General features: G+C 40.3%; 1 protein-coding gene across 1 annotated transcript in view; it reads right to left on the reverse strand.

The window, feature by feature from the left end:
• Nucleotides 1–3,198: 3,198 nt before the first annotated feature.
• LOC120551578 (protein jagged-1b) overlaps nucleotides 3,199–14,435 on the reverse strand; it is a 46,027-nt gene continuing 34,790 nt past the window's right edge. Inside the window, exons 7-13 of the mRNA XM_039789067.1 lie at nucleotides 13,847–14,125; nucleotides 9,590–9,703; nucleotides 6,885–6,998; nucleotides 6,396–6,442; nucleotides 5,937–6,113; nucleotides 4,699–4,852; nucleotides 3,199–4,612 (exon numbers count right to left, since the gene is read on the reverse strand). Coding sequence (XP_039645001.1) covers nucleotides 4,173–4,612; nucleotides 4,699–4,852; nucleotides 5,937–6,113; nucleotides 6,396–6,442; nucleotides 6,885–6,998; nucleotides 9,590–9,703; nucleotides 13,847–14,125 — 1,325 coding nt within the window. The 3' untranslated portion in view covers nucleotides 3,199–4,172. The remainder of the gene's footprint in view (nucleotides 4,613–4,698; nucleotides 4,853–5,936; nucleotides 6,114–6,395; nucleotides 6,443–6,884; nucleotides 6,999–9,589; nucleotides 9,704–13,846; nucleotides 14,126–14,435) is intronic.

Consider the following 14,435-nt stretch of genomic DNA (forward strand, 5'->3'; position numbering starts at 1 on the left):
ACAGGTGGAGACAAAGCAACACTTCCTGCTTCAATGTAGCACATACACTGACATCAGAACTCAGTTTCTTACAAAAATGAAATGTAAACTCCCAGATTTGTATTCACTCTCTGACCTGACAAAAATGCAATATCTACTTGGAGAAAAGAGTGTGAGTGCTGTAGAAGCAGCGAGATATGTGAGTGCATGTCACAGCCTGAGAGACACCCAGCACAACAGCACGTAATATCTTTAGTTCATCTCCTTACAGTTTACTCTGCCTTCCCATTTAGTCCTCTACTTGACTAACTTCTACTTGACTAATTAACTGAATTGTTTGATTGCAGGACTAATACTTAACAGTGTATAGCACACTATATCCACTTTTACTTTAGTAAAATATCTGAATACTTCTTCCACGACTAGTCAAAACAGGCTTATACTGCTGTCTTGAAAAATAAGCAAACTGTAAAAAAAAATGTGCTGATAAAGATGTGATACAGCTGAAAGCTCAAGGAAAAGGAAGTGGATCTTGTTCTTATAGATATTTTCATTTAGATTTCCATTCAATTTACATTTTGCAGCATTTGGCCTCATTTGAGCCCTGATTCTTAATGGTGTTTAATGGGTTTTATCACAATGTATGAACAGAAGCACCTGTCGTTTGATTTATTAGTTCCCTCTCACATATGCTTGCCAGTTGGTTTCTCACATTCTTAATATTTTTTTCATTTTTTATTTAGTTTTTTGCCATGTTGTAAGAATTTGTACATCTAATAAGTGCCCATGTACATATATTATATATGGATCTTGATAAATGGTATTTGTTGACCATATTAGAAAGTGAGAACCTACACTGTATCAAAAAAAATTGACTCAGTGGTTATACCTGCTGACGCCACAAGATGTCCCTGTAAGACAGGAGAGTTGCCTATAACTTTGAAGTCAATCTTAATTTTGAGATTATCCTGGTAAAATTAAGTAAATTGTGTTGAATAGAATTGAATAACTTAACCCTCAAAACTCTATTTTGTGAAGAAATACTTATTGTGTCAACCCAGAAGGCCTGTGGAGATAGGTCTGGCAATGTGAGACTAACTCAGAATTAACATAAATCCTGCTCCTACATAGGTGCACGTCATTCTACCAGTCTTTGTCATATACAATAGCTAGACATTGATCCCAATGAAAAGTCAATTGTTGCTTAAACCCCACATTACCCTATATAGGGCGGCAACTAACGATTATTTTCTCCATTATTTTCTCGATCAATCCATTAGTTGTTTGGTCTTTAATGTCAGAAAGTAGTGAAAAATGTTGATTAGTGTTTTCCAAAGCCCAATATGACATCCTCAAATGTCTTTAGGATGATCAACACGTGGGATATAAAAGGTAAACAGATATCAAGATGAAACATTTTGACGAAGGCACCCATCTGAACGAAAACTCTCTAATCTGCGTGCTGGGGTCTGACAGGTGTAGAGAGGGTCCTATGCATAGAGTAGTGTGTGCGTGTGTGTGTGTGTAAACTCTTATTTCCTACATTTCCTCTTGACCAGGGTGGTGGCAGGAAGCCCGTGTTCATTTCCAGCCTTCGGCTGTTTGCACAGGTCAAAGATCACATTTGTCACATCCATTTGCCCATTAACTGCTGCTTCTGTGACCGTGCAGACACTTTACACTGCCCCAGCACACAAAACCCTTTCTTTCACACACTTTCACATCTTACAGCAAATTCATCATTATCGTCATGACACACATGGATAAATTGGTTTTGAGTTTACATACAGTAAAATACCAGACACATTTTTGGTTTTATATGTTTGTTCTTTATTATTAGATACAGTATATTTTAGCTGTTTTTGTTATAGCTAAGTGTTGCACTCATTGAAAATACCCTTATAATACAAACTCAAAGTTAAAAATACCACACTGTCGGGGCGACCTCTAGCTCACCCAGTAAGAGCGTGCGCCCCATGTAGGCTGAGACCTTTGCAGCGGCAAATCTGACCTGTGGCCCTTTGCTGCGTGTCATCCCCCATCTCTCTCCCACCTTTCCTGTCTATCCACTGTCTCTCACTCTGAAATAAAGGGAAAAACCCCCCAAAAAAACAAAATAAATTTGATGTGAATAAACAGTTTCTTAAAACCATACAGTCGTTCTTGAGAAAGACTGGGGTCAACGGGTGGTTTTCCTTTCTTTTTTCCTGGCACTGTCCACATCATTGTTTGTGAATGTGTTTCAGAGAGATAGAGAAAAAAAGAGAGAGACCTTGTGCATACAGTGATCCACTGACCTAGTCGTAGTGGCTGTGAGCTGTGCTCCATTATGAAATATCCTCCCTTGGGCATCTGACAATGATGTTTCTTGTCATAGCATCCGAAAAATGGAAAAACACAAAGGGTAAGAAGACCTTTGTGATTTCTTTCAAATACCATCGTAATTAGTCATATTACTTTTGAAATCATTTCAATGTATTTATTTTTTAATGTTATGGTATCCCTTTTGACATGGTGCTGATTTTCTGTATCTAAGGCTGTATACTGTACTGCTGCACCTTTTTCTGATTAGGTGAACCCAACACTATTTACATTTTTAAACCTTTATACCTTGATTAAGTTGCTTTAAATAAAAATAATTAAAAATAATCCCACACTGCATTTGTTTGTTCCAACACTTCACTGTTGCTGTATGATACTTACAGTAAAATAAATATTCAAAACCCCAAACTGTGTTTTTTTTTTATGGCTGCATAATTTCATACAGTAAAATGGAAATATTCTCATCCCTTCTGCACCATTTACACAATTTTATAAAACTCAACCTGGCAGATTTGGCATATACTGTATATGGGCCCTGTGGAAGCATACATTTGTAAAGATGGACTCACCAAAGGGGTTGGACTGTGACAAATGAGCCTGCACACTGTTTGCCCTTGTAACTCACTTGAATTGCAAACTAATATGCAGGAAATAAGAACTTCAAAATACTACAGTATGTATTCTTTGGTGCTCCCTCATGAAATATTTTTCCATGGGCCTCTGATAATGATTTTAACAATCAGCACTTGTAATGCACATATAAAAAGGTGATGAGCACTTTACGCCTTCTTGCAAAAGACAATAATGAATAATCTCTGTATGGCAACACTGACACCTCCCTCTAGCATCGACTATAACGCTGGTGATTAATGATTATAGGCAATAAAAATAATGAAATAGAGTTGGTAAATGCACTTTTATTACAATCCACATGTGCTGGTTGCTCCAAATGGAAAGTGAAATGGGACAAACAGAGCAAAGTAATACAGTGATACTTTCAGACCAAACCACAATACAAAAAGGGCATCAATATGTACAATATATTCATGTACAAAAAAGCTATTTTACACACAGGTATGAAAAAAATCATACATCTTTGACAAGCTGTAGTATTACAGAGACAATACAGGCAACAGTGTATAGTTTTAAAACAGTTTTCAAAAGGCTTAAAAGCCTTTGGAGCAGGAGTATGCAGCCTCTTTGACAAGTATATGCACTTTGTTTTCTTAAAGTAAACTGTCTTTACTTTCCCCCCCACATACATACACACACACACACACACACCCACACACACACACACAACACACACACACACACACACACACACACACACACACACACACAACCAGACACACAACCAGACACACAACCAGACACACAACCAGACACAGAAACACACACTGAGTGTTAAATAAGTATCCATTCAATGATCTCTCTGTCTGTCAGAGTTCAGTCTGAAACAGAAGTGGAGGTCCGAACACCTATCAGATGGCATCATGGACCAGGAGACAGGTTGAGAGACTCCTAGACGATGATCATCTAGTTACTATTGATTGTATCTTAGGCACTCCAAGGCTTTAAGTCTCCAACATCAATGTAAGAGTCTGATGAGTCTTTCAGTCAAACATGCTGCTTCTTCTCATAGTTAATTAGGTAAAAGACGGCAACACAGTAAGACTTTTGACCCTTCTACTTAGCAGCCTTCAATGATCTATCTGAGCACATAAAGGTCTTAGGGTCACCCCATTTTCATGACTGCGACAGTGACACAGTGCAAGAAACTGGAAACAGGTCCCTGTGAGCGAGAGAGTGCGAAGAACGCAAAATGATATAAAATAAAAAAAGCTCCTCAGCGGCTCAAAAGTTAAGGGTCAGGCCTCCAGCTCCTGGTTGTCTGTGTAGTGAAAGCGGTTCAACTTCTCCCTCTCGCGGTTTGAAATGTCCAGTTTGGGGCCGTGGGCTGGCTTTGGTGCTGGAGACGGGTGTGAAGGTGCAGGGGAGGGCGGCAGGGTCAGTTCAATCTCCTCGTAGCAACGTGAGACTGGAGCAGGAGGGGCTGGAGGGTGTGCGATCGGGGTGGCGGAGGGCAGGAGGGGCACGGGACGGTCCACGTTTCTGATGAGGTTTACAAACTCCCTCTGGTTGTTGATGCCTTCTTCCTGCGGGATGGCCTGCTGCTTTTTCCGCTTTCGATGGAGGTGGGATAAGATGAAGGCACAGGCAGCACAGCCACAGACCGTCACCAAAGCTAAGACGCTCACCAGGATGATGTAGAAGCTGACACCCCCGTTAGTCGTGTCAGACATGGCATCTACAGACATGGAGGCAGAGACAGAGAGGTCAGTCTAGACTTCATAGAGATTTTGTACTTTTTAAGACACACAACATTATTCTTACCTTGACAGTGTTGACCAATGCAGTGTTGATTTTTTATGCTAATGCACTTGTTACCATAGTAACCCTCGGGGCATGTACACATGTATCTGCCTTCCATGCTGCGACAGGGTACCCCCTGCTGGCAGGGGTTAGGATTGCACAGATCCAACGCAATCTGAAATCATAGGAAAAAAATAACAAAACAGTTACAGTTACATCCATTTTGACAGATCTGTGACCAAGCAAATATTAACAAGCATTTTAATCTACTTCCCTTGTTAGAGCATTATCTGTAGGCACTATTTTTATTGTACTTGTTTTTGATTTTTTAATTAGTTTTTTTCTGCATATTAGTTTACTGCTATCCAAGCAGGACATTATTCCAGCTATCTGAGGCTAATGTTGTTACTACATTTCAAGTTGTTTACTGTTGGGTATAAACTGTTAAGAATTTAGTTAACTCTTTTACTTTTTTTAGGACTCGATGTTGATCCTGAACTGATGATGCTTTATTTCTTCCTAGCATATAGCACTGCTGTCCAACACTGTTTTCACTGTTTCACAATTGCTTCCAGTAAAATCATCAACGGCCAACTGCTGTCTTCAACCTTTATTGGAAGTGTGTGTAGTTTGCTGAATAGCTGTACACCTACATTATATATATATATATATATATATATATATATATATATATATATATATATATATATATATATATATATATATATATATATATATATATAAAATATTTACTTTAACTTATGTGGGTTTATGCATGAGTATCTAATGTAGCTAATAGTCTCCCGGACAACTTTTCAAATTTTCAATTATTTTCAAGGCTTTCATTTACATTCTAACACGTCTAACAAGTCAATGACTTTTATGTAGGCTAACTTACTGGCACACTTTCTTGTTATCAGTATACCGTAAAATATAGAGGTCCCTTTCTTTGGAACAGTTTAAAATCAAAAATTCAGCAATATAAACTACTTTATGAGTTTTCAAGGTTTAATTAAGAACATTTAAATAACATAATATATATATTTTGAATTTATTATTGATATTTGTATTTGTGTTTGACTGTTCAACATTTCTTTTTGTAATTACACACTATGATGTTTTGCAGATTGAAGAGGACTTGGATGACTTCCTCCACCGCCCATATCTAATGACTTTAATCACTGTATGCCTTTTACTGTCATGTTTTCATTCTGCAGACTAAGCTAGCCTTAAATTAACATATATGAAGTTTGTCCAACCTCACAGAAGACTCCTGAATATCCCGTGGGACAGTTGCAGTTGACGGTCCTTCCATCCTTCTCCACACACTGTCCTCCATGCAGACAGGGGGCGCTGTCACAGGGACTTGGACCATTTTGGCAATATTTCCCAGAGAAACCAGGTGGACACAAGCATCTGGACCCTGACAACTGGTCCTATGTGGGACAGCATAGAGTGTGTGTTATTTATATGTATGTAAAACAGAGAGAGCAACGATTAAATAAAGTGGCGGGAAAGGGCAATAAAGAGAGAATATGATTAAAACTTTAAGTAACAGATAACGGAGTGACAGGAAGAAAGGCGACAATGTCACTACACTAAATATGAGAGAGTGAGAGGAAGACAATGAAGCGGGTCAGTGCTGTGACCGATGATGCAGAGATGAAAGGCAAATTAGACAGAGAGAGAGAAAAAGGCAGCAGAGCCAGGACTCTCACCTCACAACGACCGCCGTTCAAACACAAACCCTGACAGCTGCTGTTCCCTAGAAATCAGAGTAACGAGAAACACTATATTTACTATCGCACATGAATAGGATATGTCTGTGTATATTGTAAACAACAATATACAAGGTAAAAGAGAACAGACTGGGATTACAGATGTTGCATTACTGTGCAACCAGGATGTCAGATTGCACCTTTATACAGTGATGGGTGAGCGAGCTACAGGAGATAATAGTCAAAAACAAAACTTCATACACACTTTTTGGTTAGTGTTCCATTTTTAGTGTATTGCAGTGATACCCTGTGACATATGATAGATAGCACTGGACTGGGAGTAAAATGATCTCCAGCCGACAGGGAGTTTGAGCTGCAGGGGAACTGCTGTTTAAACACAATCCACTGAGGCTCTTCATCTTTCACTACCTGCCACAGGACAATCACTTCTTCCCTCTTTTATGTCTTTCCATTCCCTTTTATACTCACTGATGTCACAATTAGGCCCCGTCCATCCAGGAAGGCAGTCACACAAGTATCCACCGATCAGGTTGCGACAAGAGCGGGCGTGGACGCATATACTCATTTCACACTCATTGGTGTCTACAGGGAGAAACAAAAAGTTTCTATAAACACTGATCTGATGAACAACATTTCATCTCTACTGAAGACTTCACATGTAATATATCTGATAGATCTAAACCAGTGATACACTGAGCACTTGCTACATCAGTTCCTCTTTAGTTCTACATGGACACGCTACCTTTCAACCGCAGACAACAGTTGCAGTATTTCTATTTTTTTGTGTGCAGTTTGTTACCCAACATCTGTAGAAATGTATAGATGTGTGGGTGGCTCCTGATGATTGCCATGCCAACATACTTTCCATCAGTATTCTGCTCATATGTATTTTGATACTTTAAATCATAATTTTAATCATTTGTCAGAATTTTATTATCGATGGAACCATGTCAGTCTAATCTTGTTAAACCTCTCACTGAAATGAGATAAAACATCCCATAAAACTATTTAATTTAATTCTCATGTCTCCTACTGGGCCCCGGGCAATCTTCAGCCACCTGTTAAATTCAATTTTGAAGTAGATGCTTGAATTGAACTGTGAAGTGGGGAATTGCTGGATGCACACCAACACTTGGAGACAGAGTGTTTATCAAATATTATGCTTACAAATGCACAGTACATCCAAAGTAATGCCTTGCAGCATCTTCTTACATCTTTCCTGTTTATGCACAGACCCCCTGCTGTACCACTGCTTCTGTTAAGTGTATGTGTGCCTGTTCCCACCCTCTGTCGTGTTGGGTGAGTGTAAAAAGACAGGAAACCCAGAGGGCTTGGCTCTTAAAGCAGGCGGAGGAGGATTAGAAAGAAACACTGAATGAATGAAAAGGAAGTAGTCAGTCAGTTAAAGGTAATCTAAACCAATATAAAAATGTGGGGACAGAAGTCAGGTAATAAAAGAGTGAAAGAACTGATAGAAAGTATAGTTGCCTTTCCCCATTTGAGGCACTACTGATGCTCTGCCTCTCAGTTCAGGCTATAAAGAGTTTTATCACTTGTGCTTGAACATTGAGTGTGTGTGTGTGTGTGTGTGTGTGTGTGTGTGTGTGTGTGTGTGTGTGTGTGTGTGTGTGTGTGTGTGTGTGTGTGTGTGTGTGTGTGTGTGTGTGTTATACTGTGAGCTACTGACCTGTGATGTGGAACTATGGGGGATTATCAAGTGTCAGAGTGACATATCACTTTAACACAGAGGAGTAGGAGAGGCTGTCATCCTGAAATATGTCTCACTTTTTACTTCATAACCCCCAAGCCACTGTATGTGTGTATATAATATGTCTTCTGTGTGTGTGTGTGTGTGTGTGTGTGTGTGTGTGTGTGTCTGTGTCTGTGAGACCTGATCTTATACAATATTCCCTCTGCTGTACTATCTAACACAACAACCCTCTGGGAGTATACTTGTCAATATGAGCGAATGTGGCCCAAAGAGACATGACAGTGCATTTAGAGAATACTGATTCACAGTCAGGATGGGTTGATAGGAGAATTAAAATGCCATCGGCTTTTTTCTCCCTTTTTAATTTGTGCTTTAAATGCATATTTCTCTTCAAATAATCACATATTGGTCATTGAAACACAGCTTTTGAAACCAGCTGTGAATTACCACTCAGATAGATTTTGTTTGTTCGAGGATCAGTGTTAAAACTTCTACGAATAGATTCGTTTGAGGATAGTTAATATCAGATTTTCTCATTAATAGAACCCTGTATGTAACTGTAGTGACATACTTTAATGATGAAAAATGATCTCTGTTACAAAAAAAACAATATGCTAAACTTTTGAAGCATTACACTCAGATAAAATCCCTTTGCACCAATTTAAGAGTCTTTTCATATGTCAAGCTTAGATTAAAATGTAATATTGTATTGATTAGTTGTGCAATGCAAAGTTCTGGCATTAAATTGTCTTGGTCCTCTATCGTCAAAAACAATAATTGTGTCTCTGTTTGGCTTTTAGGTTACTTGCTTCTATTACATTACTTTTGCTTATGGCTGGGCAATATGGTTGAAATCAATTTCACAATATTAATTAGGATATATTTACAAATATCAACATACGTCTGGAATATCACAATATGGAAAATATATGCAAATAGAATACAAAATACAAGCAATTAAACTGATGTTCAAACCAATGAACTGTGTTCCACCATTTTGCATTCAGCTACATGTAACAAAACCTTCAAAAACTAGTTAAGATTTCCAGTTGAACGCTCCAGAACAGCTGCTTAATGGACATTAATTGATCAAAATGTATTCATGGCATGATATAACATGGTTTATCTTTCTAATACTGTATGTGTATTTTATTTCCCAAGATCATGATTGGGATGATTATCCATTTTTATCAAAAGCCTGAATCTCGGCAATGTCAATATGAAATTTCAATCATGTTGACTAATTCAACCAATACAATGCCTAGCCTTACTTTTACTCTTACTTTTGCTTTTATTTATTCAGCAGCAAAGCCACATTCTCATTGTGTTTTGATATACATTTATATGTATATTTAAAACATATAGAACAATAGGCATAACAGACTGCATTATTCAGAGACATTTGCCCTCTATATATAATACATGTAAAATGTGTTATGGCTGTTATTTGTGATCCACTGACCCAGCTGGCACGTCCTGCCGGTCCATCCAGGCGGGCAGAGGCATCGGTATCCTCCAGGAGTCTCCTGACACGTTGCTCCACGTCCGCAAGGGCTCCGATCACACCGCCTCACAGCTGGAAAGGGAAAATATTGCACATGAACTACTGGTCGGTGTAATGGGAATATGTGTGTGAATATCAAAGAGACATTTTGGGCCCTATTTTAACGATCTGAAACGCAAGTGTGAAACGCCAAACGCAAGTATCTTTGTGGGCGGATATCTGGCGCTGTTGCTATTATACCGGCGGGATAAATGACTCTTGCGCCCGACGCAAATCTTAAATGGGTTGGTCTGAAGTAGCTAGGTGTGGTTTGGGCGTAACGTGAAAATAACCAATCAGAGCGTCATCTCACATTCCCTTTAAGAGAGACGTAGGCATTCCGTTCGGCGGATTGCTATTATGATGGCGGATTTGCCTGGCGCACGCCAGCAGTAGCTGTCCGGGATGCGGCAAAGTAACAAATGCCCGTCTTGGCCGGGTGGCGATGTTGCTGCGGCCTCTCGGGCGCATCTCCTCAAGTCTGGAGAGGATTGCTGCAGCCATGGAGCATGGGCCTCCAAACGCACCACCTGCACCTGTTGTGCCCCTTCCTCCTCCCCCCACTCTATCTCCGTCCACCCGCTCCACCAGGAGCGCATCGCGCATTACTCCAGATTCACCAGATTCCGCCGGAGTGTCCAATCCCGCCGTAGTTCAACATATCGTCTCCTTAAGTCCTCTAATATTTCCTCATTTATGTCATCAACACATCCATGATTCATGGAAATGTTGTGTAAAACACAACAAGCCACAAAGAATGCTGCGACTTTTTGAGGACTGTACTGTAAAGTGCCTCCTGACCTATCCAAACACCTGAAGCGCATTTTCATAAATATTTTTCTTTGTAATTATGTATGGTTTTCAAAAATGGGAACTGCTGTAGATGAGAGAAGTGTATGCGCGTTGTGCACATGCTACATTATGGCCAAGCATGCGCCCCTAAAATAGCATCTGAATAACGCGCTACTGACTTTAGACTAGCGCCACTGACTTTAGACCAGGTTTTTCCTGGTCAGTGGCGGAATTGTTTTCTGAAACTGCAAAATAGTACTACGTAACGTTTGCGCCTGAACACGCCTCCTCTTTTCACTGAACCGCCCCCGGGAGCGCAAATACAATCCCTAATTTACCGACGTGCGTCTGTGGAGGGAAAAGTCCGCTGTGCGTCGGGTGCAAAATAGGAATGATACATGCGTCGGTGTACAAAGGCAATTGCGCTGAGTGCAAGATAGGGCCCTTTGTGTGTGTCTGAGTCTGTGCGATGCCACCGTGTGGACATGTGTGATCTGAAGTGTAGCATGGTATGCGGATGCTTTGGTGGCCCATGTTTTCATTCTCTTTTCTGCTGCTCTGGTTTCTGTGCAAACAGTGATAAATGCAATCATCTGCTGCATGTACATGGCTGTCACCTCAAACCTTTCCCAGAGAGAAGGGAGGAACGAGAGAATTCAAATAAAAGAAAGGGAAATGGAGCTGCCCCGCCTGGCTCCCCTCATCTGAAAAGGAATTAAAAACAGATAAAGACACAGAGGGAATGTGAGGAAAAAGAGACTGAGAGAAGCTCTCATTTTAGGGGTTAACCATGCATGACTTCCTATTAAACATGGCATATTTATCCAGTAGTGCCATCATAACTATTCCCATGCATGACTCTGTGGTATACATCTTCGGTCAAGAGCTCTCTGTCTCTCTCATAACCTTTTTTCATTTACCTAACCCTGCAGAACAACCAGTTTCCATCCTCTTGACCCTGACTCCAACCCTGAGCAATAATAACCCAGTCAAGCTAGCGGCACTTCTCCCAAAACTAGACGAAGAATTCATAACAAACAAAGAAGCCTTTAATTAATATCGGTTATACATATAAATCTTAGTCTGAACGCAGAGCTGTGTTGTGGTTATGGTTGTCATTCCCTGCAAGCCTGACAATCCTCTCACTGTGTATTCCCCAGAGGGACCCACACAACACATACATAGACAGCAACAAATAACAAGAGCAAAAATAAACTATTCCTTTATTTCTCTGTTTGTCCCTCTCCTCTCTTACCCTCTCTCCCTCTATAGAAAAAAAGTGTTCACAAGCCAGCGACCGACCTGCACCGCTGTTTATCCTGATGGAGGTGAAAGCAGAAGATGTGGAACGCTGCTTGTTTACACACACAGCTCAGACAGACCGCAACCTGCATGATCCAATCTCATACACACACACACACACACACACACACACACACACACACACACACACACACACACACACACACACACACACACACACACACACACACACACACACGATCCTGCTGTGTACATAAGTCTTACACCAACACGGACATCATGATCGAGCTCAAGACAGACTGTTGTGACAGCTCAGTTGTTACTTTGCGGAAAAAACATGTTTGACCTTTATTCACGCTCGACAACATGGAGGTGGGAAATCTTACAAGGCATGAGGGCCGCTGTAGAATTTAATATAGTGTGTACTGGGGATCAAGATGTAGACAGATCAAACTATGTTAAATTGAGGGACTCAATTCTTTCTTTAACAATAGTCCTCTGACTGCATGTGCTTACAAATGTGTCTGTGGAAGCTGATTTCTGGAGGCTACTTAGTGTCATCTTAAAGGGGCACTCCACTGTTTAATGTCTTCTGCTTCCTAAAGTTTGAGAAAATAACCTCCGACAATGTCATCAGAGATAGCTCGGATTATAGGATTGGGATCATGGGAAATGATCCAACGTTTCTGAGCTCATACTTGCGAATAAAAGTCAGGATATCATGGCTTCTTCAATTTTGATCATCTCTTGCAGGTTTTGCAATGCTACACGGCAACCGCCCTGACAACCGCCCTTACAACCTACCTGCAAGAGCGTTTTCCCAAAGTTTTTGGTGTTACTGCCGCCCGGCGGTTACCGTCAGAAGTTCAGCGCAGTGAAAATCCAAGTACAAGTTCCTCATATGGTATATTGGTTAAAATGTTCTTTCATGGACCGGATTGAATGCCATCATGCCATTGTTGTGTCTGAGAATTGCTCCGTCTTATATGAGTAGTAGTCTAGCGTTACATATTTTTAGGAGAAAAATCAGGCTACTGTACAGCAAACTACTGTCACCACAACTGATGAGGACAAATGCCAATAACAACATGTCATTCCTGTTCTAAAATCAAGTGTGTATTGTTTTAATGTTTAGAAGTGGTCTCAGTTTCCTCATAGAGCAAACAAAATCTGATAACATTACATTAATTTGGCAGACGCTTTGCTCCCAAAACAACTTTTTATTTTTTCCCCATAAACACACATCACGAGGGAACCGGATGTCGCTGCACAAATTCTCAGATGTGGGATTAAAGTCTGTGCTGATAGTATTTTAGTATTCTGGTCTGCATGTGTGTCTGATGGTTTCAGCCTATATAGGGAATGCAATTGATACATTATAGTCTTGCAACATTTATACTTGTGTCCCTTTCTTGTAGCCAGTAGCCTACCTGTACAGCCATTATTAGCATCTTCTTTGTGTTTCAGATCTAAGTAGTACTTTCTCCACATTACATCAGGAGCAATTTGGGATTCAGTTTTTTCCTCAACACTCATACCTGTCTAAAAAGGTGCTTGTGACACACTCTGCTGACATTCGGGAACCCAATCTACCTCATCTGGATCAAAGTCTGGATGTATTTTGATGCAGAACACTATGTCTGAACGTGACCTGCGAGAATAAACCACTAGAAGCCTTGATTCACTGCCATTAAAAGAAACACACGCTTAACTCAGTTTTATCTAAAGTTAAGCAATAAAGTTGATCAAAGATGCTCCACCTCACCTTTTCTTGGCAATGCAAATTCATGCGCGCGCACACACACACACACACACACACACACACACACACACACACACACACACACACACACACACACACACACACACACACACACACACACACACACACACACACACACACACACACACACACACACGGCGAGAAAGACCACTGATTGCTGTTTGTGTCCAGGCTAATTTAGCTTTCTCTGTTGGATTGATTAGAGTCACTCACTGGCTTTGATCCAAATTAAACGCCAAATCACAGACAATCTCACACTGCCCAGCCCCTCAGCTCAGAGTTGTGTGCGTGAGGAGTGTATGTGTGTGTCTGTGTGTGTGTGTGGCATTGGCAATCACCATCAGTGCACATGTGTCCGGTCCAGCCGTCGGTACAGGTGCAGCTGAAGCCCGTCGGGTCTTCTAAACAGGTGGCTCCGTTCATACACGGGGACGACAAACACGCATGCTCCACTGATGAGAGGAGAAAAAGACGGACAGATGACAATGACAAAAGAGGATAAAATTCAAAGGCCCTGCACACCCACATAGGTACTGACAGTTGATATTGTAGTGCCAGTTTACAATGTAAAATTAAAGGTGGTGCAGGCTGCTTATTCTCAAAATTAAGCTGAATTCCTACAATCACCTAAGAGGATGTTTCTACTTTCTTTCTTTTTCTTTCCATGTGTGTGTTTTGAGAAGCAACAGATTTGATTCAACTTGTAAAATGTGAATATTTTAATATAACATAATACTAAAAAAACATGTTGGCATGAAGTGACATTTTTGTTATGGCAAGTATGTGTATGGTATGAAATAAGCTAAAGAATCGGAATGTGTTCTTTATCTATATTGTTTTTACATTAGGTATTTTCGTTGTTGTATATATTGATGTATATGTTATTTTGACCTTAACTTTTGCTCCCTCTGCCATATATTGTTACCC

Source organism: Perca fluviatilis, chromosome 2 (assembly GCF_010015445.1).
Source record: "Perca fluviatilis chromosome 2, GENO_Pfluv_1.0, whole genome shotgun sequence".
In the NCBI taxonomy this organism is placed as follows: Eukaryota; Metazoa; Chordata; class Actinopteri; order Perciformes; family Percidae; genus Perca; species Perca fluviatilis.